This window comes from Bolinopsis microptera, chromosome 5 (genome assembly GCF_026151205.1).
Source record: "Bolinopsis microptera isolate Bmic1 chromosome 5, MBARI_Bmic_1.0, whole genome shotgun sequence".
In the NCBI taxonomy this organism is placed as follows: domain Eukaryota; kingdom Metazoa; phylum Ctenophora; class Tentaculata; order Lobata; family Bolinopsidae; genus Bolinopsis; species Bolinopsis microptera.
The window spans coordinates 10,154,246-10,180,858 of NC_087076.1; the positions used below are offsets into that span (position 1 = coordinate 10,154,246).

The 26,613-nt window shown below is 38.0% G+C and overlaps 1 protein-coding gene and 1 long non-coding RNA gene across 2 annotated transcripts; one reads left to right on the forward strand and one right to left on the reverse strand.

The window, feature by feature from the left end:
- The first annotated feature begins 14,862 nt into the window (after positions 1–14,862).
- LOC134814733 (tRNA (cytidine(32)/guanosine(34)-2'-O)-methyltransferase-like) lies at positions 14,863–26,306 on the forward strand. The gene is made up of 6 exons (XM_063822923.1): positions 14,863–15,033; positions 23,702–23,852; positions 24,209–24,357; positions 25,409–25,532; positions 25,645–25,777; positions 25,917–26,306. Exons 1-6 carry the CDS (start codon positions 14,863–14,865, stop codon positions 26,263–26,265), a joined length of 1,077 nt encoding a protein of 358 aa, XP_063678993.1. The 3' UTR covers positions 26,266–26,306.
- On the reverse strand, positions 19,605–20,774 carry LOC134815813 (uncharacterized). The gene is made up of 3 exons (XR_010160300.1): positions 20,717–20,774; positions 19,874–20,050; positions 19,605–19,660 (listed from the first exon to the last, which is right to left on the reverse strand). It is a non-coding gene; the product is annotated as an uncharacterized LOC134815813 (long non-coding RNA).
- Positions 26,307–26,613: the final 307 nt, after the last annotated feature.

The following is a 26,613-nucleotide window of genomic DNA, read 5'->3' on the forward strand; positions in this document are numbered from 1 at the left end:
CATTGGCAAACATTTTCCTATATTTAATGGGTAGCAGTGCTTTACTTCTATACATGGCACCAATTCTCTTCATGACCTTCCTGATAATATAATCTACATGGCTTTTGAAGTTTAATTTACTATCTAGAATGAGGCCAAGATATTTTGTCTCTTTGCACTCCTTGATTGTGAAAGTTACCTCATTACAATCAATGGTTATTTCATCATGTTGGTCAACAGAATCAAACAATAGGAATTCAGTCTTCTTTTCATTGAGTGATAATTTATTAACACTGAGCCATTTAAAGATTGTCATAAGTTCTATTTTCATGTTTATAAATGTGCTTCTGCAGGTTTGATCAAAGAATAGTGCACCATCATCTGCAAATAGAAAGGGCTTAGATAGGTTACAGGCATAAATGATGTCATTTATGAAGATACTAAATAATATAGGCCCAATGATGCTTCCTTGTGGTACACCACTCAGAACTTCTAAAAATGAGCTTAGATTGCCATTGATCCTAGTGCATTGATATCTACAAGATAAGAAGTTCTTAAACCAGGTTAAAGCAATGCCACCAATTCCATAATATGCCAATTTTTGAAGCAATATTTCATGATTCACTGTGTCAAAGGCCTTCTTAAGATCAAGAAAGATGATTCCTGGTTTATAAGACTTAGATTTACTCATATATATTTCGTCCATCAGATCGTACATCAGATAAGTTGTGGAGTGATTTTTCCGAAAGCCATATTGATGCCGGATGAAAAGTTTGTTCTCTTCCATGTAATCAGTGAGTTGCTTGCCGACAAAGTATTCTATAAGTTTTCCTACAAGTGGAAGGATGGATATTGGCCTATAATTATTAGGATCATCTTTCATTCCTGCCTTATGGATGGGAGTTACTCTAGCTTTTTTACAAAGGGTTGGTACAACACCTGTATTAAGGCTCAGATTGACAATGTGGGTCAGTGGCTCAACTATGTGTGGTACAGCTTGCTTAAGTAAAAATAGAGGCACATTGTCATATGAGGCCTTGTCATTCTTGAGCGTTTCGACATACATTAGGATATCAGTTTCATTTATTTCTTGGAATCTATCAAATGAGATATTAGAAGTTCTAGGAGGTAAAAAATCAGTAAAACTAACTCTTTCAATATTGGGGGCCTGATTTTGTAATCTTGATCCAACATTTGCAAAATGAAAGTTAAATAGCTCAGGATCATTCTCATTGATAGTTTGACAATTAGTTGTACCAGGGGTCATATTTGATGCCAGTTTGATAGTTTTCCATATCCCTTTAAGATCATTCTTGGCACTTTTAACTTGTAGATCATCGATTACATTAGCCTTTTTGCAGGTTTTAGCTAATTTATTTCTAATATTTCTCTGAATCTTGTAGCAATCCCAGGCCTCATTACACTTTATACATTTGCTACATGTACCACATTTATTGCAATTTCCATTGTCTCTCTTATCCTTCTTTTTACGGAATTTCTTTAGAAGAAAATGTGTATGATTAATGGCATATAAAAGTTCAGTAGAAGGTTTATGTATGAACTTTTCATGCCTTTCTATGGTCTTGCAAGGGAAGAAGGTTGCATATGCCTGTTCAATATGATGACAAAGGCCAGCTGTGATAGCTTCAACATCTGTACTTTCCAATAGTGGACTGTAATCAGAACAGGTGTCTAGATAGTCTAAGAATTGTTTAACATTACGTTTACAATGATTTCTAATTTCAACCTTCTCAAATTTAGGAGCTATAGGTACTTTACAATCTATCTCACACATAATAGCTTGATGATATCCAATACGTTCATCAAGAACAGAAGATTGGACAAAATCTGCATAACAGTTAGTGAATATTACATCAATAGTAGTCTGGGTAACATTGTCTCCACGTTTAGCAACTCTAGTTATCCCTTGAATGGTTTGAACTAGATTGTAACATCTCAAGGTCATATCTAATTTTTTGTACTGGGTGGATGAGATATTATTCTGGTCAATGTTTATATCCCCAATCCAGATAACCTTTTTCCCATTCAATTTTTTCATGCAAAAATGAATGTATTCAATAAAGTTATCAACACTGCAATAATTTCCAGAGCGATAGAAGCAGCAAACATTGATCTTGCTATTCTTAAGCTTCACCCATAATGCTTCAATGTTATCAAGCTTACTATCCATAACTAATTCTGTGTAAGCTAGTTTTTTGTTTATCATTAAGCCACAACCACCCCTAGAACTGTTTGGCCTGTCGCATCGCATAAGGTTGAAGGAGGAAGGAATATTTATGGTGTCTGTGTCAATAGTATCATTAAGATTCATCTCATTTAGGGAAAGTATGTCTAATTTATGATCTCTAATAAGTTGGGAAAGTTCATTACTTTTAGCTAAATTGAGAAGCCCTCCTTGAATGTTACAATGACCAATGCAGAGGTTGTGAAACCTATCAGCTGCATTATTAAAATTTGTCATCTTGTGAATCTTATTAATTCACAATGGAATGAATAAAAGTTGTAAAGTTGTGTTTAAACTAAAAAACAGAATAAAAGCAGGTTGTATTTGTCTGGATGTCGTACTGTAAAAATAAAACTGATGGTAGGAGTGTTATGTCAGTATTCAGCAGTATTCTAATGGTGTGCATGATACTTCAAGTGCCTTGCTAATTTAACTATGCCATAATCATTGAGATGGACATTATCCTCTCCATAACTACTAAAAAATGACGATTTTCTAAAGCCTTTCTTATCACTAAACAAGAAACGATTTGTCTCGGTTGAGAGCAGTTTTACATAGGTGTATTTTCTTTGCAGATTTGATATACATTCATTGATATCAGTTATAACCTTGTTTCTGGAGAAACTCTCCCGAGGTAATAAGTTAACAATTTTAATATCAGCTCCAGGTGCCCACTTGTGAAGGAAAAGTACAGGTTTTTCAATACAATTGTTTGTAAAGTCAAGAGCTCTAGCATCACCTGAAAAACTATCAGGGCACAGAAGTTTAGTCCTCATGTTGCGAGGGCTGTTCAGGATAGAGTCCACGTCATTTGTACCACACATAAGTACAATGCTTTTCACATTATTGGTATTAAGAGTGTCTTTTCTTACATCTGATTGAAACCGTTCATTGATTGCATTGGCTGTGGCACCAGGGTAGCTGAATACATGTGCCTCATGATGTTTGGACGATAGCTTTTCTCCCTCTAATTTGGAGAACATACTAGAGCTAATGTAGACACACAAAGATTTACCAGAATGTTCTATTGATCTAGTCTTAGGGGCCGAGGGTTCAGTGTTCTTAACTTGACTGGAAACATCAGACAGAGTAGATAAGGTTGCGCTGCCATCAATTAGGCGCAGAGTAATGTTTATTCTCATGGTTTCAGACTTGTCCTGGATGAGGCTGTGTTCAAAGCTGGTCTGGGATTGTCTGGTCATATTCATTATGTCACCATGGGAGAGGGTGAGGTCAGCAATATGAGCTCTAAGTTTGTATCTGAAGCTTAGGACTCTAGTAGCCCCTAAAGAGATGGTGGAGATCATGGAGCCTGGTGAAATTGACCTCTCGTCATCCGAGTGAAAGGGAATTCCTTGCTGACCATTTCTATACTTGGTAATCATAGCACTATTGAATTTCAATTTTGGGAACTGTGAGCGTAAGCGTTCTAGAATAGACTTTAGGTATGGATTGTCTGCTACTGGCCTTGTGTTGTGAAAGCCTCCATTGTAAGCGTAGGGAAAGTCCCCGTAATATGCAACTGCCCTATTCTCAAACTTATGAGTATAGTGGGTTTCTATATCTAACTTGGCAGTGTCAACAAACTGAAAAACTCCTCGACTCAAATCTTGGTATGGATTGATAGAGTTGCTCACATCATTGTCACCATTTACAGAGTGTTTGGGATTTTCCAAATTGATAATTTCTGCTGAATGTTCACTGTCTTCTGCTAATTTGGATAGCTCTTGGGTTAACTCAGAAACAAGATGCGAGGATGACCTATTACTGAGGGGAACATTGATAGACTGTTCACAGTGATCAGGTACCTGGGGCAACACAGGGATAAGTGAACCATCGCTGAGGGGAACTTTGAGTGCACTGTCACTTTCTGATAATTAATCCCCGATCCATGACCATAATCAGTCAAACCACTTGTTACTTTAAAAGCTTCTATGAAGTCCCACGTATTCGCCACTCTGCCAGCGTTGTCAAATTGAGGATTTCCAGTCTACGGCTGTAAGGAAGAGTACCCACCTCATCAATCAGACGGGTAAACCGCCTCTGGACGCTCTTCAGCTCCAAAACAGTCCCCCAACTTCCATGAGCGCAGGTGGATTCCACAATTGGACACAATACTCAAGATGAGGTCTTATTAAAGCTTCATATATATATTGTAAAGAATTGTAAGGAATTTAGTTATCAGAGTAAAAGTTGTTATGATTGCTATATATAGCAATCATAACAACTTTTACTCTGATAACTAAATTCCTTACAATCCAACAAATCATACGACATGCTTTGATCTGTTCGTTCCAAAGCAGGGAGCTATGGGTAATAACCCCCAAATCTTTTTCCTGTGCAGATACTTCAAGTTCTATACCATATACCTTATAATTTAAAATAGGATTGTTGTTAAAATTAATTATATGCACTACTTTGCACTTGGCAGGATTAAATTGTATAAGCCGAATACTTTCCCAAACTTCTAATTCTTCAATGTCTTCAGCAACACTACTGTGGTTAGCTGCATTACCAATTAATTTAAGATCATCAGCAAATAATTGAATCTTATTCTTTACAAGGTCAGACAAATCATTTGCATAAACATACAGAATGAATAGGAGAGGGCCTAGAACTGACCCCTGAGGAACACCAGATAAAACATGTTTAACCTCAGACCATTGTCCTTCTATACAAACTCTCATAGTCCTGTCTGTTAGAAAATCTTTTTAATAACATCTAAAACCTTTCCTTTGACACCAAAGCCTTCCAATTTAAACAGAAGTCTAAAGTGGGGGACTGTGTCGAAAGCCTTACTAAAATCAAAGCCAAATCAAAGTATAGAAAACCAGGGCACCTTCATCTAAAATGTCAAGAATATCGTTGAATGTCTCTAAAAGATTAGATAAACACGATTTACCCTTAACAAATCCATGCTGATGCTTGGAAATTCGATGTTAGAAAATCTACTACATGTGATCTCACCAATGTTTCATCAACTTGTATTTTGTGCAAAGTGTACCTGTGTGGATCAGGTACTAAGTGCCGTACGTGACGTTGACTAATTGCAGTTTTGGAATTTACAAAAAGGACCCACCCACCACCCTCACGGTACTAACTGATTTTTCGGCACCCACCCCCTTTTGCGGTACTAACTGTTGAGAAATCACGGTACGAACTGTGTCTAGGTATATAAAATAAGATACCCACCCAGAAATTGCTCTAAACAGCTCATTATACATGGGAAATGGGCAAATTATACCCACTATTTAGTAGGGTTTTGTTTTCAATGTAGTCGAATTAAATAAAAAGTTACAAAAAAAGGAAAAAAATTTTTAAAAACCCAAAAAAAGGGAAAAAACCTCAAAACTCAAAAAAACCCATTCCCAAAATTGAAATTTGAGGTAAAATGTTTTTTTTGGGGTTAAACACCCCCCTTAGTACCTTGTACTAACTGATTTTGGTGGAAAATGAGCAGCAGACCCACCACTTAGTACACAAGGACTAACTGCGTTTTGGAAGAAAATATGACCCACCCACCCAACGTCATGTACGTTGGTCTATAATTGCATTGGAGGGGTCGGATTTAATACCCTTTTTAAACAATGCTACAACAGATGCAGATTTCCACACTGCAGATCCTGTACATCTGAACACTTTTGAAATAATTTAGTTACTGCTTCCACAAAATCGTTGTCATAAGCTAGCGATTACAACAACTTTGGATGAACACCATCCAGACCAGAACTCTTAAAAATGTTAAAGCCACAGGGGGGGGGGGGGGGTCGAGGCCTCAAAAAATGCAAAAAAACATTATGCTTTGAATCAATATATATTTTTGTGGTGGATACTTTGCCACCACTCATTTGTCTGTAGCTATTTTACTTTTTTTTATAAATGAGGTTAACCAATTCTCATTTAACTTCATTTTTTTGATAAATCGATAATGGAGGGCAGAAATATTGATGCCATTACAACTGAAAACTACGATAAGCTTTGTTTTTATTGTTTTTGTGTTATTTCAGCAGTTAAACTTTGAAAAATATACAAATAAAGGCAAAATTCTCAAAAATCACATAACATAAAAAACAGTTTTTTGCCTCTCCTGAAAACCTCGAATTTTTGACTTCAAAATCTATCTTCTCCTAGAGTTTTTATCCATTTCACCTCAAATTTTGAACTTATGTTCCTGACATAAATTTAAAAGTTTGTTATGTAACGATTGTTGTAATTTTGCTCCTAACTCTTTTTATGAGGTTAACCATTTTAAATTTTGTAACCCGCACTCATGGTTAACCTCATATCTCAGCTTTGGAGCAAGATATCATAAATCGTTACATAACAAAAACTCAAAATACCTTGAAGAACATTGTTGCCAAGTTACAAGGTTCTAAGTCATAAACTGAAAAAGAAGATAGATTTTGAACACGATTTCATTTAAAGTTTTCATTTACAATAGAATTACAGGTAAACCTCAAAATTCAACGCGCGATATCTTCAAATAGGAAACTTTGTTTTCGGTAAGGACAAAAGCATTTGAAAATTTAGATCGAGCTCTACAACATATCTCAAAATCTCAAAATCGACCTCGGACCCCCCCCCCCCCCTGTGGCCTTAAGCTTTAAAATTTCCTATTTTATATCGGAACTGCTGACTTCCATATCATCAATACTCTCATTATCAGGGCCTAAATTCTCAGTTTTAGGGAGAATGCCAGGTGGTTCACGCACAAAAACAGAGCTAGAGGCACTTTCAAGTACCTCAGCTGACTCAAACTATCTGTGCCATCTCCTTTATCTAAAGAAACCACACTTGATTTAACTTGACGTTTATTTTGTAAATAGTCTGAGTAAAAATATTTACAATTCTGCTTCAGATTAGACGTAATTTTCTTTTCATATTTAACTATAGCTTTAATTTCTGCTACTTCATAGGTATGTTGCTTGCTACTTGCATGACTAAAATTAACACCAGATGGATTAATATCAAACTCAGCCCACGCTTTATCTTTATTCGTTTAAGTTCAAATGTACTCCATGGCAACTTGACAGGTCTGTTATCGAGATAAACCGAAGCAGTTGGAACAGCTGCGGCAACAGTCTCCAGTTTACCATGTAATTCAGCCCACATGTCTTTAACACCATTTGCATTGGTAGAACTATAATCTCAGTCAAAATTTTTCAAACTAAAATTCTATAACTCTTCAAAGAAAATCTTGCCCCATGTAGGTTTAGAAATCTTCTCTATTAGACATTTGTTAGTATCCGGAGAAACAACAAGTTCGACAAGTATCCCAACATGATCACTCTTACCAAGCAGAGAAACGATCTTTTACAACCCTTGACAAGAGCATCATTTGTATACAGGACCTGATCAAGAAGACTCTCCCGGAGAGTATCCTCTACAAGCCGTCTTCTAGTTGTCTCCAAGTTAAACCACTCAAGAAAACAACAATTTCAAGAAAACAACAATTTTATTTAGTATCAATTAAAGCAGACAAAAATATATTTCATATATATATAACTAGCACGAACTTTAGATCAGATATCTTAGGGGACTTGGAGTAGCAAGAGATTGACTAGAAGGTATATACCTTTTACAAAGATACGTCGAGAAGAATCCAGGGTGATACAGGATCGGAGAGTGCAGACCAAAAGTTTACGCACCCACCTTTGCCTCCTGAGTTCTTGGGTGGATAGAAATTTATGCAAACTTGGTCGTTTATACTCCAAGTCCCTTTCTTAAAAGAAGTAGTATTAACTATGTCTAGAGTTAGCTTCGTTCAATAATAACAATATCAATATAATCAATATCAATACCAGATAAACCTACCGAATAAATTATTAAATATCAATTAATTCATTCTGATAAAAAATGTTATAAATTTAGATATTTAGTATCTAAAAACATTACAACAAATGGTTAAAAAGCGCCCAAAATCGATTTGAAAGATTTTCTGTCTATAGTACAATCATGATAGTAATAGTAAGTGTGTGCCGCTGCAATTAGATTTGATTACTGCAATTTAAAATTGTTTGGAGTCCAAGTATCTTTTAAGTCAGCTGCCTGTGCTTGTATTAATAGTGCTTTGGTTCTCAGTTTTATCAAGCTAATGGACGTTTCTAGGCAATTGCTTGAAGTTAAAATTTGTTTATGAACTCCTGTGAATAGGGTTACTAATATTTACAAATATCCTCAAACTTCACTATATAATAGTGTTCAAAGCGTTCAAAGTTTTGAAATTATGTCCATGTTAGCATACGCTTCAGTGCTCGATTTTCAAACTACGCTGTAAATCTGCACAAAAATATGCGCGGCGTACGTTTAAGTTTCATTTTAAAATAATTTTGGCCATATTTATACTTTAAACGTTTATATTGTTTAAATTAAAGTATTTTTGGTCATTTTTATGCTATTTTTTTACAAAACAGCAAAATCAACGTACCAAAAATGAAATGCGCGTGTGCTCAGAAAAAACCTTTTTTCAATTTTCACCCAAAAATGTTGTATAACTGTTTCAATTTAGTTTTATACAATTTTTGTGTGCAAGCAAAATTAATTTACTTAAAACACTTTGTAAACAAGTTTTTGGTACATTATATTTAACGCGCCGCGCAGCGCACATTATGATTATAACAATTGCTGTGCAGAGCTACGATATTAAAAATTTTTTGAATGTTTTGTATTATTATAACTTTATTCAATAAAACTTTTATATATAACTTTATTCAATAAAAGTCAAAAATAAAATATTTTAAAGATCTTATTTGATAAATAGCCAGAAAAAATACGGATTTGCTAATAACTAAAACAATTTTTCAATTCCGCTCTATACTAATTGCTCTAACCAGAGCCCTCTCGCTTGATGTGACACAAGCGCGTCGCGTTACGCAGTTCGCGTATACACATGGCTATGTGAACTATACTATCAGAGGCTAAAATTTTTAAATTGTACAAATCGGTGGCGTTTAAATTTCGACCGTTCTGTATGAGTGAGATGTGGGATTGTGAAAGTAAGCTATACCAATGTATTTTTACACTGATTTCAAATATAAAACCTATTACGTAGCATGAAAATAATTTTTTGGTGAGTTATCAGCTATGAGCAAATAATCATTTTTGTCAGACGCGCGCACGTGACAGGTTTGTAAAACTTAACTGTATTTTAGCTGTTTATGCTTTAAGATTCGAGTCAGTTTTGGTTTCAAAGTAATCGCGTGAAGATTATATAAGGATTTGAATTAATGATTAATTGACAATGTCAATTCATCGCAGTGCAGCTCAGCGAGGCCCAGTCGCACATTTGATCGCCGATCTAGCAAGAATGGTTGCGAGGAGCATAATTGAGTGTGCGGTGCAACCTAGTAACGCAATAACGCATCACGCTACAAGGATTTGAAGTACAAATTTGTTGTCATATGTTGTATGACCCGCCTAGTGTATATAATCTCGTAGAAAATCTACAGGGGTTCCACCATAGTTAAACGACCGCGGGGATCACGACGTGATACAAAAAGTTTGTGCACCTTAACTTTAAATACATTTATATCGAAATGAGCATTTACAAATGTACACAGAACGGTCGAAATCTAATCACGACCATACGAATCGTAACCAAATAAAATGCTACTAGCTACTATCTAAATCAAATTCTATAGTTCTGACCAAGTTCGACGGGTGTCTGCCTACTTTACCCTTTTTAATACTCTCTACTGCAAATATCCAGTTTATTCGATAGCTGCTTTGAAGCAGCCCAGCAGCTACATTAAGATGAAGCTAAGACCACATGGGCTTCATAGAACTTAAGTTTGGTCTTAAGAGGTATGCATTTACCCTGTTCCCAAACTTTCTTGTAGTTTTGGAAAGCAAGATTTGCCAGATATAAGAATACAGCGTCTTTTTATGTCCTCATTGCTGCACAATTTGGTACCAAGTGAGATCGATGATCTCCAGGCCTCTCTTCCTCGAAGTGGCTCTCCTTTGTCATCAACTTCGTTCTTATCAGCCAGATAGAAATGTATGAACTCAGTTTTTGATTCGTTGACAAAAATATTCCACTCTTCCAATACCTTGCATATTGGTAACATGGACTCCAAATTCTTATTGTCCTCATCCGTGAAGTCTGTGTCGTCTGCGTACTCCCAGTTGGTTGACGATGTCAACCCATCGAGATCGTTGCTCTGCGAAGCAGAGCATTCGATGCGAAGCAAGAATGCTAGTTCGCGCGGCGCGTCGAAGCGGTGAAGTCCTCCAAACTCCCAGTAGCAGGTTTTCCTCGCTACTCAAGCAGAAGCACAGACACCAAGGTTATGTCGCTCCTACATGGCCATGACATCACCTTTGCAGCCTTCCAGGCAAGGGTGGCCAACAACTGCGACCCTCAGTGTCCAAATTGTAAGGTATTGAATTTTTATTTAAATTTTGAATTGCGCTGATAAAAATGTATGATTGAGACGAATCTTCGAGTAGTTCACTACTATATACTATGAGCATTATATTTTTATAAATTGTTTTACATCTCTTTATTCTGTAAAATGTGCTAAAAATTAAATTTCTTGTTTCATTGAAAAATTGCTTGTTTCATTGATATAGTAAAAAGCTTATTTTACATTTCGATAGCATATCCAATATTCATGAGTTTATTATCGGATGTTTAAGTTTAACTATGTTTATTATGATATTATTATTCATTGTAATATGGCAATAAAATTTAAATTTTGTTTTACTAAAATTTTTGTTTTACTATTGGACACCAATTATCACAGACTCTTCTACTGTCCACTGTGCAGCTGCTCTTACAGGGAAACCCTGCAGGAGCATTCCTTTAATGACCAACCATGCTGGTCTATCTTAAGAGATGATAGTGATAACAGTATCACTGCCTTCTGCTCTCTAGCACAAATTGCCATTGGTGAACTATCATAGTAAAACAAATTTTTAGTAAAACAAATTTTATTTTATACCCACAATCAATTCATATTTAGTTCAAATATTTAAAGTCAAAATAACCATTTCACATAAGTGGTTATATTATAATAAAACAATTTGTGATAAATTAATAAATTAATTTACACTCAAAAATGAACAAAATATACACAATTTTTACCTAGTGCAACACTGGTTCAGCGCGCGGCTGATCGAAAAAGTTTGATTTGATTTACTAACTACAGTGTACAGCGTACATGAAAAAATTACTTACTGAATCTTTTAATACTAGACACATTTTAATTCAGATGTTGTTCAATGAGTTAGCCACAAAAATGTTCAAATTATGTAGGAGGGTAAAGGACACAATTGCTAGTAGTGCTTCTTTGTGCCCGTTGACTACAATGAACATTTTGCGGAGTTTCTCCAGACGGCTTTTTTCGGAGTGCGTGTTATTTACTTGGTTGTGCACAAGCCAGGCCAACATTTTGTTTTTGTGTCAGCCGTGCTACCAGGTTGCAGAGTATTATAAACACTAAACAATTATACACTATACAAATTTGCTAATACAATATCATGCAGAGTCCGATCTAGCTGCAAACGTCAGACACCACAGTTCAGCCGCCAAGTACCGTTTAGGTGAACACCGAAACACGAGGTTTAGGTGTCATTTTGTAAATCACTTTATGGATGGATAATTCAGTAATTGTTGAAGAAAATTACAGTCACTGCCACCTATAGCGTTATGTCATGGGTCTGATTAACGGCCAAGAATAAACGTACGTGCGCGCTTAAGAAACCCGCGCAAATGTTGAGGTAGGGAGTAGCTGCGGCGCGCTTTTAACATATATTACGTATAGCGCCGTACGGATAAAGTTGATTATTATAGTGCTCATCTCCTTGTGACATTTTCTCCCCTTCAGCTTCTACTACTCACTCTACTGCCTCATCTTCTGAACATCATTAATTTTAGTATAGTTGTGGATTCTCAACACCCACTTTCAAGTCGAGTGCTCTCGACCCACTTAGTCCACATGCCTTGCAAACTTACAGCACGGTATTTGCAATGGTCTAAGTTCCTAATACTTGCCAAAGATGGTTCCTCTAGTCAATCAAGGAGAAGAGAAAGCTTAACAACAAATTAGGTGGCTGCATTTTGTTTTGATTTTATTAGGTCCTAGTATTTATCCCTTTCGTCTTAAAGTTTTATGATAACTCTCCTTAAATTATTTTAATGCAGTCACTCAGATAAGTTTATACCAGGACACTTCAACAAAGACACATACTCTGCCCACTATAAGGGGCCAGGCCATAATTGTTTCAATTATGTAATGTATAGAATTCTTATTATTATTCAGAAAAAGGAGGGTTGGGTCTTAGATAAGACATAGAGGCACGAAGGTGGTAAAGTGCGCCAACCAAATAAAGGGTGAAAAGGTTTGCATCAGTCAGCAGTGCTTTGCTCCTGGACTTGTAAAAAGTATATATATAGACATAGTCTATCTATATATGTGAGAAATATGGTTTACTCTTTCTGGTGGATTGGTCTCTTATCTTAGAATGAAGTATTGGTAGCAAGTAGGCCGTTTGCTGCCAGGAAATGTAACAATCTCTCTTCATTCTCGTTCCTTCTACCAACACCATGCCTACCTATGTAAACCATTTTCTTCAGGAACACTGATGGCCTCAATCATAAAATTGATCAGCTAGTTGAGGGTTCTGGACTGATTTTGGATTAGTAGGTCTGTAACTATTAATAATTCTGATATAACAAGGTGGTTTGTTTACCTGATTGGGCTTAAGTTTAACGTCCATGTAAATTGTAAACAACTCTGTCACTGATCTGATGATGGGATAAAACACTGTCCATAAAACGATTGTTAACAATAAAACCTAGACCACCATGTCTACCTGCTTCTGGTCAAACAGAAACAGTCTATGATGACAGGGAAGTGTTGTTTCCAAGAATTCCCAAAATTGAGTGTCCTATGTTAAGCCCTATTGGCAGAGATGGCCGCGGTAAATCGGGGTTTGCGATGAATCACTTCGACTTACTCGACTTAGGGCGGCTTCAACGTCCAAACAGAGATAGTTTTTTTCCAAATCTGTCTATCCAGCATGAGTTTGTTAATCTCCTTGCTGTTGTCAAGCCCCATGTCCTTCCGAAGGATGTCAATACATGTGAGGTGTGGTCTTCCCCTTCAACGATGTCCTTGAAGGGGTTCCCAGAAGAGAAGTTGATGACTCAGAAGTTCTTCATGTCTGGCTAAATGACCTGCAAGTCTCATCCTCCGTGCAGCTATCTTATCAGATGCTCTGATTCAGAGGTGTCCATACTCCTTGGCGTTAGTCTGCCGCTCTTTCCAGTCAATGTTAAGTGCCATCCTTAGGGTGCGGTAAATCGGGGTTTTACTGTATCCAGCGATCTTTGTCTGCTTTTACTGTCATGCTTTCACTGCCATGTGGACTCGTTACTGTCACACACCATCCTAAAAACAATACATTTTGTTATTCTTTGATATTATATTTTAAAGAAAGGGTGCATTGAGGTTTCCATCCTTGCTTTTTTTAAATATGGTAATTCTACACGCTAATCTTTATTTTCTACACTTATTTGTAAATCAGTGTAGAAAATAAAGATTAGCACGTAGATGCAAGTATCAGATTTGTATTCTTCATGTACACACTACACTGCACTTCGTATCAATACATATTTTCTTGAATTTTTTGATCCAAAGATTAAGAGTCAAAAAGTCATTTATGGAGTGATTACAATATTAATGACTTTTTGACTCTTGATGATTTCATCAAATGAAATAACCAGATTTCTTATGCTAGGGGCTAAAAGAAATGGGCTCAGAAATGTCAGAAAAGCACATCCGGAGTGTTTTAAATCAATCTCTCATGGCATCTGGAGAGAAAGAGAAACTGCTCGATTTATTGAAAGTGAAACTCATAGAATGTGGCTGGAGGAATGAAATGAAACAACTCTGCAGAGAATGTCTGAAACGAGATAAATCGAAGGCAAATGTTGAAGAACTGATAGAGGAGCTCACTCCTAAAGCCAGAGCAAGTGTTCCTGATGAGGTCAAGAAAGAGCTTCTTGTGCGCCTTCGCACATTTGTTGACAATAATTCAGATCAGTTTCTCAGCGACAGTTAGTTGGAAAAACCACAAATGAAGATCGATAAAAAATGACAGTAGCTGCTTTATAACTTTTATTTGACTGAAGATATCTGCCAAGTTTTTCTGAGACAAAGGAACATGGTAAACCTGAGCGTGTGCATGTCTTAAAGAATTTCATTAAACTGCACATCTCATGATTGTTACTTGAATGTGGTGTTTCGAGTTTAATATGTTGTCCTGATCCTTTTGGGTTGCTTTTAAAAGGACAAAGGAAATTATTGGGCTGTAAAGTGACTTTAGTTACGGACAAAATATATATAATATTTTATTGTTTGATAAAATACTGTAATATTAAAATATAAATGATTTTTACATCCAGATGACTTACAGACTTACATACGTGACAGTCTAATGATTTGATGACTATCCGATAAAAAATTCAAGTTAAATTCCATAAATTGTTTTTTCAGGGTTCATCATGAACTTGACGTGTGCATGACGTGTATTAAAATGAATTCTTTAGGCATCACATGAATACCTTAATAATACGACTAATGTGCTGTCCATAAGTTTGTTACAACATAATATGATCTCTCTTACATAGCATGGGCAAAAGTTCTAAAGACAAGCGCGATATATATTACAGACTAGCCAAAGAGCAAGGATGGAGAGCACGCTCTGCATTTAAACTGCTACAAGTGAATGAAGAGTTCAGTATATTTGAGGGTGTCTCTAAAGCGGTGGATTTGTGTGCTGCCCCCGGCAGTTGGAGTCAGGTATTTAATTTGGAGTTTTTGATATTTTCAATCGCTGATAAACTTCCATCGTAAAGAGTATTAACCATAATGGGGGGGGGGGGGGGGGGGGGGGGGGGTGACACGTCCGTCTACCCAGTGGAATAAATTTTAAATATGACTAGGAATCCATTTTGGGAAGAAAAAAAGGCTATATATTTTTCGGCCGCTTTGCGGCCGACTTGTCACTGGTCAGCTCTTCTCCCAGGTCAAGATTAGTTTGAAATGCTTAGCGTATCCATTAGAATAATTACCGGATGAATATGCAATTGCAAATTTTGAAATTAAATAAAAAATTTCTGAGAATTCTTTAATTTATTTGAAACGCAAGGAAATATTTTTTAAAAGAAGTATAGAGCCTAGCCCACAATCAATTTTTCATACTAACTCGGTAGATCGAGTTCAAAGATTTGACTCTCATCAGCATGATGAATGATTCGCTACTCTGAAAGTGGCATCGACCTTGTGTCGATATTTATGGTCTGACTCTGGATCTGAAGCTTGCTTCTGCCAGGTTAGATACAATATTGGACTATAAACAATGATAAACTTCGGACTTAAAGCGGGATAGGGATGTATAATGGAGGGGGTTGTCTGCACTGTACTCTAGATGATCTAGGATGTGAAGCTTGCTTAAGCCTAGAACACACGAGTTCCCCTGATATAGTAGCAATGGCTAGATTCACTTCCTTCCCACTTGCACTGTTGTTGACTTGTAGCTACAATATTAAATTGATTCGTTGAAATCGGTCTCGGATGTGAAGCTTCCTTAAGCGCCAAACCCTGAGAATACTGTATTACTCGAACTTCGAGAATTTTCTAAATGAATCTAGACTAAAGGAGCCAACTTGAATCCATAAAATTTTGAATGCTACATTTTAAAATACCGCTCTATATTTACACCGTTCACCAGTTAATATGGCTGGGAGGATTGGGAGGATTCATATTAGATTGTCGATTGTTTAAGATTAACTTGATATTTTAGCGTATCAGAGCTGAAATTTTGCATGACTATTTCAAATGACTATTTTACATGACTATTTTTTCATATTCCGGGATGTTGAGGAAGGAGGAATGGATAGCTCGCGTTTTCTGCGCGTTTTTTTGGTGTCTGAATGCGCAAAAAATAGTCAAGCAATCTTATAGGTAAGAAATAGTCATGGAATCTAGGAATGCGCTCGATTCGAACTTCGAGTCGATAAAATGATGTAACATCGCGTTAGCCCTGAGAGCGACCAATTTTGATTTAATTTTAAATTAATGTGAATATTTTTTCCACAAGAATCTTTTTTTACCGGTTATCAACAAATTTTGACTAGGTGTTAAATTCCTGGACGCCTGACTATTTGCCACTGGGTCCGTCTATGTCCGCTTGTCTCATAGAATCCAAAAAGGACAGGACATAGGCGGACATAGACGGACATAGGCGGACATAGGCGGACATAGGCGGACATAGACGGACATAGGCGGACATAAACGGACATTGGCGGACATTGGCGGACATTAGTGGACACCAAAATGAACTAAATGTTGCTAAATAAAACGTTAAATTTTCTCAATTTGTGTTATATTTCGCTAAGTAGGTACTGTGCCTACTGTTTAGTGTGTACTCTTCATACAAGGCTACTGGAGACTCATACCAGGCTAATAGAGGCCAAGATCAATTCGACTATTTTGCAATTCAAATTCCACTCAATTTCACTATAATAGTGATACAATTTGGAAATCGATCAAAAATCCGGCTATAGTAAGTAGTTAAGAAGGTGCTTGGCTCGCTGGAAGAGAACGAATTGAACCCAATGGTTCCTTGGTCTGGCTATTTATAGGCAATGCGTGCTGAGATGCAGCCCGGGAGCAAATCAGAGTGCAGGATCGATATCACGTGATCATTTGAAATCCAATAGAATCGCTCTATTTGTGTCACGTGACTTACAACCAGCGGTGCTTAATAGGGCTGTTCACAAGCAGTCACTGTCTAATACAGTGCTAATCACCGTCTGGCGTCTAGAGCTGAGTCACGTGATTGTCCAGTAATGAGCCAAATACGTAGCTACCCTGAACACGTGACCTTCATATTCCGTCACAAAGTTTCAATCTCAAAGGACAAGATGTCGCCCAATCAGACTTTTTCTATGGAGAAAATGGAAAAGCTCATGAGATATTCTCCATTTATGCCGTTGGCCCTCCCACAATATTGTGATTGGGCGACATCTGTCCGACAGCGACACCTGTCCGACAGCGACATCTGTCTGTCAGCGACATCTGTCCGACAGCTGAATTAGGGATTTCGGACAGATTTCGCTCTCGGACAGGAATCGGTTTTTGCGACATCCGTCCGATTACATTTGTAAATTCGGATCACATTCGTATGTCAGAAGCTTACGGGTAATCTTGTGACATTGCTTGTACAAATATCAATTAGCAAGTAATAGTTCAGATCATGTCTCTGGAACTGCGTTGAATCGAAATCAGATCGAAATTTCGGACAACTGTCGCTATCACAATTTCGAAGTGCACCTTACCCCTGGCCTCCATACATAATTTTGGACTCGACGTTTCCCCCCAGTAATGCGATCTCGGAAGGCAGGCCTACCTTGCAACACGAGCTCGGAAGCGGGAGCTCTTGATACAGGAGGGACGTATCGAGAATGACTCGGACCAAAAATTTTCTAAGACACATTTTTTTCAAAGTTTTTCTGAAAACCACTTTATTCCACGATTTATGTCACCCTGATCATTATGAGCCAAAGATATTTTTTCGATTTTCGAAGTCCGGATCTACCCTTCGATATACGATTTCGGACTCGAGGGTTCCTTCTTGTAATGTGATCTCGGAAGGCAGGCCTCCCTTGCAACACGAGCTCGGAAGCGGGAGCTCTCGATGTACAGGAGGGACGTATCGAGAATGACTCGGACCAAAAATTTTCTAAGACAAAATTTTGTCAAAGTTTTTCTGAAAATCACTTTTTTCCACGATTTATGTCACCCTGATCATTATGAGCCGAAGATATTTTTTCGATTTTCGAAGTCCGGACCCGAGGGTTTCCCTATTATGTCCGTCAATGTCCGCTAATCACCCTACGCGCGTGGGGTGGACTCCTGGGGTGGACTTTTATTCAGCGCGTATTTTGTAGCCTGTTCAACTTGACGTTTTGAATCGTTACTATCTCAATGTCACAGATACATAGAATGTGAGGTGATCATCTTAAAGAGAAACGTCTCAGCTTTCACCTGGTGTAAAGTTTATCTTTGTTCTCAAAATATAGCTCGCTCAGTGTGCAACAGAAGTTGACATTACAATAACCATGTCCGCGACCGGTCGTCAGATACCGGAGTCTTGCACAAAATTGGGTCCCTAAATTAAAATTTTATGACACAGTTACGATGAACTAGTGTCTAGGGAAACATTTGGTGAAAATTTGAAGGGTCTACTGTTAATATTGCAAAAGTTATTGAAAACAAACTAGCTTAGTCAGAAGTTTTTGGGAAAATTTCAAATTTTGTACGTAGTGGGGTCTACTGGGGTGGACTCTCGTGACGCGCATCTGATGGCGTGGCTTTTTCAACAGCAGTCAGTACGGCCAATATCAGAGCACAAATTATTGTGAGTAAGACCTTAATGGTCAGCTATGAACCCCTCACTAGAATAGTAACCGTATCTAAAAACAAGGAAATGTTATTCCGTCAAAGCTCAAATTTTTTACTCTTCTCAGTGCAGTTACTATGAATGTACTAGCTAAGTATCGTTGATCGTAGCTGCATTACACAGTAGAAGGTAACCAAGGAAGACTGCTGATTAACAAAGCAATTTCAACGTGAACAGTTCCAAAATACATAATCATGGCGACGATAGTTCAACTTGAACCTTTATAGTTTTTACAGTCTAAGATCACAATAAAATCACGTGAACTGCGAATCACAAAATCAAATCACTCAAATCTGATACAGTCCCGTTACAGTACGCTTTCGTGACAACCTCAACGCTTAAAAAAATAAATATTCTGCAGTCTTGTGACCACCGATGGCCCTAACTCTCCCTTGTCCGCGAGGAGCATCGTTGCGACCATGGGTTTCAGTTCTTTGTTCTTCCCACTCGGCTTCGATAGATCGAATTGGCTGGAAGTCAATCTATCAGAAAGACCTTTGTCGATCTCAGGGGCGTGGTAAATTGTGGATGTCGGAGTATAAAGCTTCCTGAAAAGATTGAGACATTCACTCGGTCTGTTGTAAATATCGAATAGTCCTTGTAGGCCGAGATTTAATTTATGTTGGGTTTGATAACTAGAGAAGGCGATTTGATATTCATTGATAGTATAAGAGTATAAGCATATAAGCATAAGTGATAAGTTTATATACCCTTTTTATGGTACCTCGATATCAGTAGTGAGTAATCATCACTCAAAATCTACTTATTAAATTTATTAACTAAACAAGTTAATGTATTACCGTCCTAGAGAGGTTTTCCTGAGAATTTGAAGTCTCTGTAGGTTGCTGACATGTCTACTAAGCTCTTCGATTGAGGAGTTTTGGACCCCTCGGCGTTCCAAATGATTTATAATGCTGTGGGCATTTTCAACATCTATCGAGCTAAACGCCCTCGCAGCATAACCTGTAGAGAATGAACATGTCATCAATGCAAAGTTCAATGATAAAAATCAGAGTGGCCGATTTCAACGGGCAGAATTCGAATATCATGGCCTTGGGGAATGGACTATTTTTTGTCGATTTTACTAACCAAACTGGCAAACGATTGTTGATTTTCGTCACTAGTCTAAAATGAAAGCAAACGTTCGGCCGAACATTTACATGATTAAAAACTTACCGGTTTCTTTCGTTATTATGTACAGACATAGCCGGGCTTGGGTTCCGCATACGATATCTTCTATCAGATTAAAGTTGAACCCACACTTTGTACTGCTCGTGGGAGGAGAAAAGCAAACTGATACCTTTTCCATGAGCATCTCGTGTAGTACCATCATCATTTCGATTCTGATATCAGCTGCAAAATTCGTCTATTACTAAATGCTATCTTTTCGAACTTCGTATCTTGGAAATAACAACTTCTATGAAAGAACACACACACACACACACACGCACACACACACACACACACACACACACACACACACACACACACACACACACACACACACACACACACACACACACACACACACACACACAGACGCACAGAGACACACTCACACACACACACACACAGACGCACAGAGACACACACTCACTCACACACACAGACAGACAGACAGACACACAGACAGACAGACAGACAGACAGACAGACAGACAGACAGATACACACACCCACAAACACATACAGACATAGACACACAGACACAGCATAAACACAGACACACACAGACACAGACGGACACACAGACAGACACAGATACACACAGACACATACACACACAGACACATACACACACAGACACATACACACACAGACACATACACACACAGACACACACACATAAACACACATAGTTCACTTCAGTACACTACATTACAATTACGGACACACGCAGTACAATCAGAGACACACACTCGATACAAAGACAGACACAGGCACAAACACACAGAGTACACTTCAGTACAATCACAGACGCAGGCACAAAGACATATACAAGAAGAGCAGATTGAAGTACCTTCATTTGCAGATGTTGACGCATTGATCTGTGGGATATGTTCTTCAGTCTGTAACTGATCAATGATCATCTGCTAGAACTGTCTCATCTGGATCAACCGGAGGAGTATCTTCCGGCAGGAGTCTGAGTGGGTCTATCAGGACAGCCATGGATCGCTCTCCGTACCTTGCTGAAATAAAGACAAAGGTCAACGACGGATGTCGCATGTCAGTCCTGTAACTAAATGTAATGCAAAATAGTGAATAAATAATTTTTACATCTGAACGATTGTTCATTGATTCTTTGAATCTGTTCATTGATTCAAAGAATCAATGAACAAAAGTTCAGGATTTTACCTTCTGTTAAGCTGTTAGCACTGACTCTAGCCCCCTCTCCCTACAAAACGACCATATCTCGGGCTGGAGCTTTCAACCGTCTTGCCTCAGCAGCCATCTAGCACAGTCGACCTGTCCTGTTAATTATGTGATCATCAAGTTACCAAATTTAATCCTTCAATATTCAAATAATTGATTATCAGACAAAACAGAGTTTAGAGCTCGACGTATGCTTCAGGGTTTCACACTGTGCTGTAATCAAACGCATGACTAAAACCTCTTGCTACTATTACCAATGTTAGATAAACCCATATTGTTAAGGCGGTCAAATGATTTACCTGAGTTGATCGCGTCCATGAAAGGGTTCAACTGCGCTCTGTCCAGCTTGTTAATGTCCGCTCCAGCAGCCAGCAGTGCCTCCGCCTCCGTCACTCTCCCTGCTTTGCATGGCCAGTGAAGCGTAGAGCTCCCCTCTAAGCTCTGTGACGATCCGACGAAGGATCCAGATTCCCTTCTTTTCTCTTGAGATTGCTTCAATTCTTCCTGGAGTATGCGGATTACCATTTTTATACTTCCATACAGGGCGCGTGAACAATCAGCAATGAATTATCAATTAATCAATCTAGTTTTTGAGTAAAAAGTCCACAGATTGTGATACATTGGATTTGATATTGGAAAAGACATGGCTTACCAAGTACCTTTTCATGTGCTTTTTGGAGGACAGGGATGACTTATTCCTGCGTGCCATTATACCATAACTATATCCTGTAACAGCAAAAATTAGAATTATGTCGGACATAATTCTAAAAAATTGGAACATTGTAGTTAATCAGTGTGGTGCTAACAACAGAGAGCGATTTGAACGGTAGGCAATTTCATAAATTTCATTAACTCGATATAAGGATGATTGGAACAGGCTAAAATCTACAATGTGGCATTAATAACTGGCTATATCGCTGCATTAAACGATTAAAGTATTGCTAACTATGGATATTCTAAGTGATCTAGGCAGAGGGGAACCGGCACAGCCAGATTGCGTTGTCTTCACTTTCAGTGACTAAGTTTCACGATAGAAAAATTGACCTTATGTATTTGAAAAAAAGGATGCACAGTTCAAGCAATAAATCGATCGGCTGCTCATATGATATTTGTATTTAACGGAGGGCCCAGTGCAGTGACCAGTAAGTCTGTTAAGGCAACATTTAGATCTGAGATAAGCTGAGTCTTGACAAAAATAAGCGAGTTTCGAGAAAGTGCACACGGATAAAGTTATCAAGTGACAATGATAAGACTAAGTTAGGGTCAAGTCAACAGAATGGCAGCTGTAACAGAAACAGTTCATTGGATAGGGGAGTAGGGGATTATGACGGAGTGAAATTTATTTAGCAGGGCAAACAAAAAACAACTGACAGCACTGAGCAAGTGAACTGGAAAATTGAGGAACGAAAATAACAGTGGTTGTCAGCCCTTTCCGTAGCAATCAGGATTTCCCAGGAGATCGATCAGGCAATCAATATTTCCCATGAGAAAGGTCAAACAGATGCGCGCACTTGTGTCACGTGACGGCCACGTGACGCTCTAATCGTTGTCACGTGGTACAGAAGGGATGTTCTGATAGCGTCGATCCCGACAAGAGGAATTTTCTCACGGTTTATCTTCAATAACTATAGCTATTTTTATAGTAGAGAGTTGAAACTTTCACCAAATGTTTCCCTAGACACTAGTTCATCGTAACTGTGTCATAAAATTTTAATTTAGGGACCCAATTTTGTGCAAGACTCCGGTATCTGACGACCGGTCGCGGACATGGTTATTGTAATGTCAACTTCTGTTGCACACTGAGCGAGCTATATTTTGAGAACAAAGATAAACTTTACACCAGGTGAAAGCTGAGACGTTTCTCTTTAAGATGATCACCTCACATTCTATGTATCTGTGACATTGAGATAGTAACGATTCAAAACGTCAAGTTGAACAGGCTACAAAATACGCGCTGAATAAAAGTCCACCCCAGGAGTCCACCCCACGCGCGTAGGGTGCTAATGGCCCAAAAAACACGTCTGTTGTCTCATAGAATCCTAAAAAGGACAGGACATAAGCGGACCTGGGCGGACAAACATGATGAGACTTTTTTACAAATGATTAAGGACTCAAGGATTCCCCTTTGTTTTGCGATCTCGGAAGACAGGCCTGCCCTTTGCAAAACGAGTCCGTCTGAGTCCGACAATGTCCGTCCGAGTCTGCCAATGTCCGTCCAAGTCCGCCATTGTCCGTCCAAGTCCGCTAATGTCCGTCCAAGTCCGCCAATGTCCGTCTATGTCCGCCAATGTCCGTCCAAGTCCGCTAATGTCCGTTTATGTCCGCCAATGTCCCAAAAAACACGTCCGTTGTCTCGTAGAATCCAAAAAGGACAGGACATAGGCGGACATAGACGGACGTGACACCCCCCCCCCCCCCCCCCCCCCCCATAATTTATCAGTAGTTATCAAAACACAAGCGGAGAGCCATTTAAAGACCCTAATGCTGTTTTGGGTGGCAATCGCACCAAAGTAGCTTCAACAGCGGTCTTGCTTTGAGAATATTTAGTATTGATAATCAAATTTTCCTGGTTCATATTAATAATTTCATATTTTGTCATTGGCCATACTGCTAACGTTAGCTTAATCTCCAGGTCCTCAGCAGGCAACTATACCAAAACCAGAACGATGTAAAGATAGTGGCTGTAGACCTGCAAGCAATGGCACCTCTACCAGGTGTTATACAGATACAGGGTGACATCACCAAGACATCTACTGCTGAGAATATCATCCGACACTTTGAAGGTTAGTTAACTGAGCTCACCGGTAAGATGTTCAGATATCTGGTCTGAGTTTGTTACAAATTGTTAATATAACAAGTGTTTATGGACTTAACAGTAAAGTTGGAAGGTGAATCGGATTTGTTCTGACACATGACAGCAATTCAATGAATTGATCGATTTGATTGGTTGTTGCTGAAACTGGTCATTGGAGTTTGGACGTCACTTATCATATTTAAGATTTATTATATGTTTCATCGCCCCACTAATATTGAATTCTATATATTATTAGATTCTATTATAAAGAATTCTCTTATGGTTTGAATATTTGAAATACCAATCACACAATACACAGACCTAGAAATTACAACATATTCGCAGGAGAGGAAGCTGATCTAGTTGTATGTGACGGAGCACCTGATGTGACAGGACTCCACGATATCGACGAGTTTATTCAGGCCCAGCTGCTCCTGGCTGCTCTCAACATTACCACTCACGTATTGAAGCTGGGTGGCACTTTCGTTGCTAAGGTAACCAAGTTTTAATTACAAATTCATATGGCATTGTATTAGTGTCATATAGCGAGGGAGGTAGTTATCAGGGCCAATGATATGATGTGATGTTATATTCTGTGTTATATATCCCAAATCGTTTGTCCCAATGACATACGCTCTTAACAACATAAGATGAGTACATGAGCTGTAAAATGATTCATTTAGCGTCTCTTACTTAGCTCGAATACAATTCCTGAATTTCTCCTTGAATAATTATAAACAGAGGTAGCCGCTGGAATTCTGTAAGACAACAATTTCAGGAGTGAAACAACAAAAGAGACAAACTTTCAAATTGCAAAATTCTAATATTAACCAGAAATAAGAAGATTCAAATTAGTCTTCTTCTATGGTGGCCGGTTTTTAGATTAAAATCAGGCTGAAGTATTTTCAGCCGAAACTCTTGATAGCTTTATTATATTAAGTCAAAATACTCAATTGCCCCATAAGTAACTTTTATCTCACATACGGCCACGACCTTGTAGACTCCAAATATCGTAGCATATGCATTATGCCTAAGATTCATCATAGTACACCTTCCTGATGCAATGGTTGATGAGTAGGGGATATCAGCTTTGTACTCGGTACCAGCAATGACAGCTGTTATCTTGGATCTTCCCGGTAGTTGCACCCATGCATTGATGCTATCCGTGTGGGTCTTTGTGGTGGTGCTTCCAGTTTCAAATGTGGAGGTGGTCGAAGCGCTAACTGTTGTCTTTGCACCTGCTCCTATGATAGGTACTTTTGCCTCGATCTCCACTGCTATGTGGAGGAGCTCATCACAGCAACCAACAATTTAGAAACAATCGCTGCCAAACCCAAACAATCGCTGTTAGCAAAACAAACGTCTTTCGAATGTTGGACACTTCATAAATATTTAGTACCTAGTATTGATATTTGATAGTGAAAATAACGAATAATAGAGTAGTTCAAAAGATGAAAAGCTTTCGCTGAAATATTGCTCACTGCGCTCCCTTCTTTAACCCTTCCTCAAATCACAAATGATATTATAAACCCACCTGAATTTCAGATTTTTAGAGGGAAGGATGTAGCATTACTGTTCAGTCAGCTGAGAATATTCTTTGAGGATGTCAAGTGTTGCAAGCCTCGATCGAGTAGAAACTCCAGTATTGAGGCATTCGTCGTCTGCAGAGGTAAAGCTAATTTTATTATTGGTTTTAAGTGGACAAATTATAAAATATGATATAAAATGTTTCCCAAATATATATTTTGATTAATTATCACTAATTAAACCCTATTTATCAGGCTACAATCCTCCGGAGGGGTACATTCCCTCCATGATAAATCCCATGTTGCAGCTGGACTACAACTTTGATTTCGATAGTTTGGATGGAGTTAACAGATACGTGGTTCCTTACATAGCATGCGGAGACCTCAGGTAACTTCTGTTAGGGTCACCAGGTCAACTGATTCAGTTCATGTTAATGATTTCTATTATGTGTGAGTGATTCTAGAATCTCTTCAATCTTGGAATCCCCCTGGCCTGGTTGCGTATCTGATCTTAAACACAACTTCAGTGCGTACGATTCAGATAAGAGTTATACACTAGAGGAAGGAGACATACCGTACGTTTACAGACCCCCAGTACAGTCCCCAATAAACCCTCCTTACAAGCAAGCTTGTCTTCTAAAGAACGGCAAAAATATCGAACAGAATAGTGTTAATTTATCAGACGTTACTGTTAGTATTTTATCACAAGCTACTGATAAGAATTTATCAGAAGCTACTGATAAGAATTTATCAGAAGCTACTGATAAGAATTTATCAGATATTGGTGTGAGTGATTTAAGAACTGATGAGAAAGTAGAAGCAAATATTGAAGTTGACCGGACTGCTGAGAAATTGAATGATTTGTCTGTGAAATAGTAGAAATCAAAATAAGATCTAGATTTTGAGAATTTTAATGAGTATTTCTTGTGTTTTGTTTTTACTCAATTTTACTTCCGGGAAATAATTTATTCTTTTAGAGGTTAGATGTAAGTTCAGTCTATTAACTTTGTCATGTTTTAGATCTGTTGCTATATACTACATAATATCCAAACAAAAAAGGTACGAATTATTTTAATATTATGATCTTTCATTAATTTTACCCTGAGTTCAATAACACGATACATTTACCCTTACTTGTAAACAGCTTGTACAACCTTTAAGAAACCAATCCATTTCTTATTTCAAAATTAACAGGTTTACTTCAGAATAGCTATAATCATGCCA

What these genes read in the sequence shown, in the direction of transcription:
- LOC134814733 (XM_063822923.1), top strand. Translation starts at nt 14,863, where the DNA reads ATGGGCAAAAGTTCTAAAGACAAGCGCGATATATATTACAGACTAGCC. An exon ending in TATCATCCGACACTTTGAAG is followed by an intron (nt 23,853 to 24,208) that starts GTTAGTTAACTG and finishes ACATATTCGCAG; the next exon opens with GAGAGGAAGCTGATCTAGTT. An exon ending in ATAGCATGCGGAGACCTCAG is followed by an intron (nt 25,778 to 25,916) that starts GTAACTTCTGTT and finishes ACACAACTTCAG; the next exon opens with TGCGTACGATTCAGATAAGA.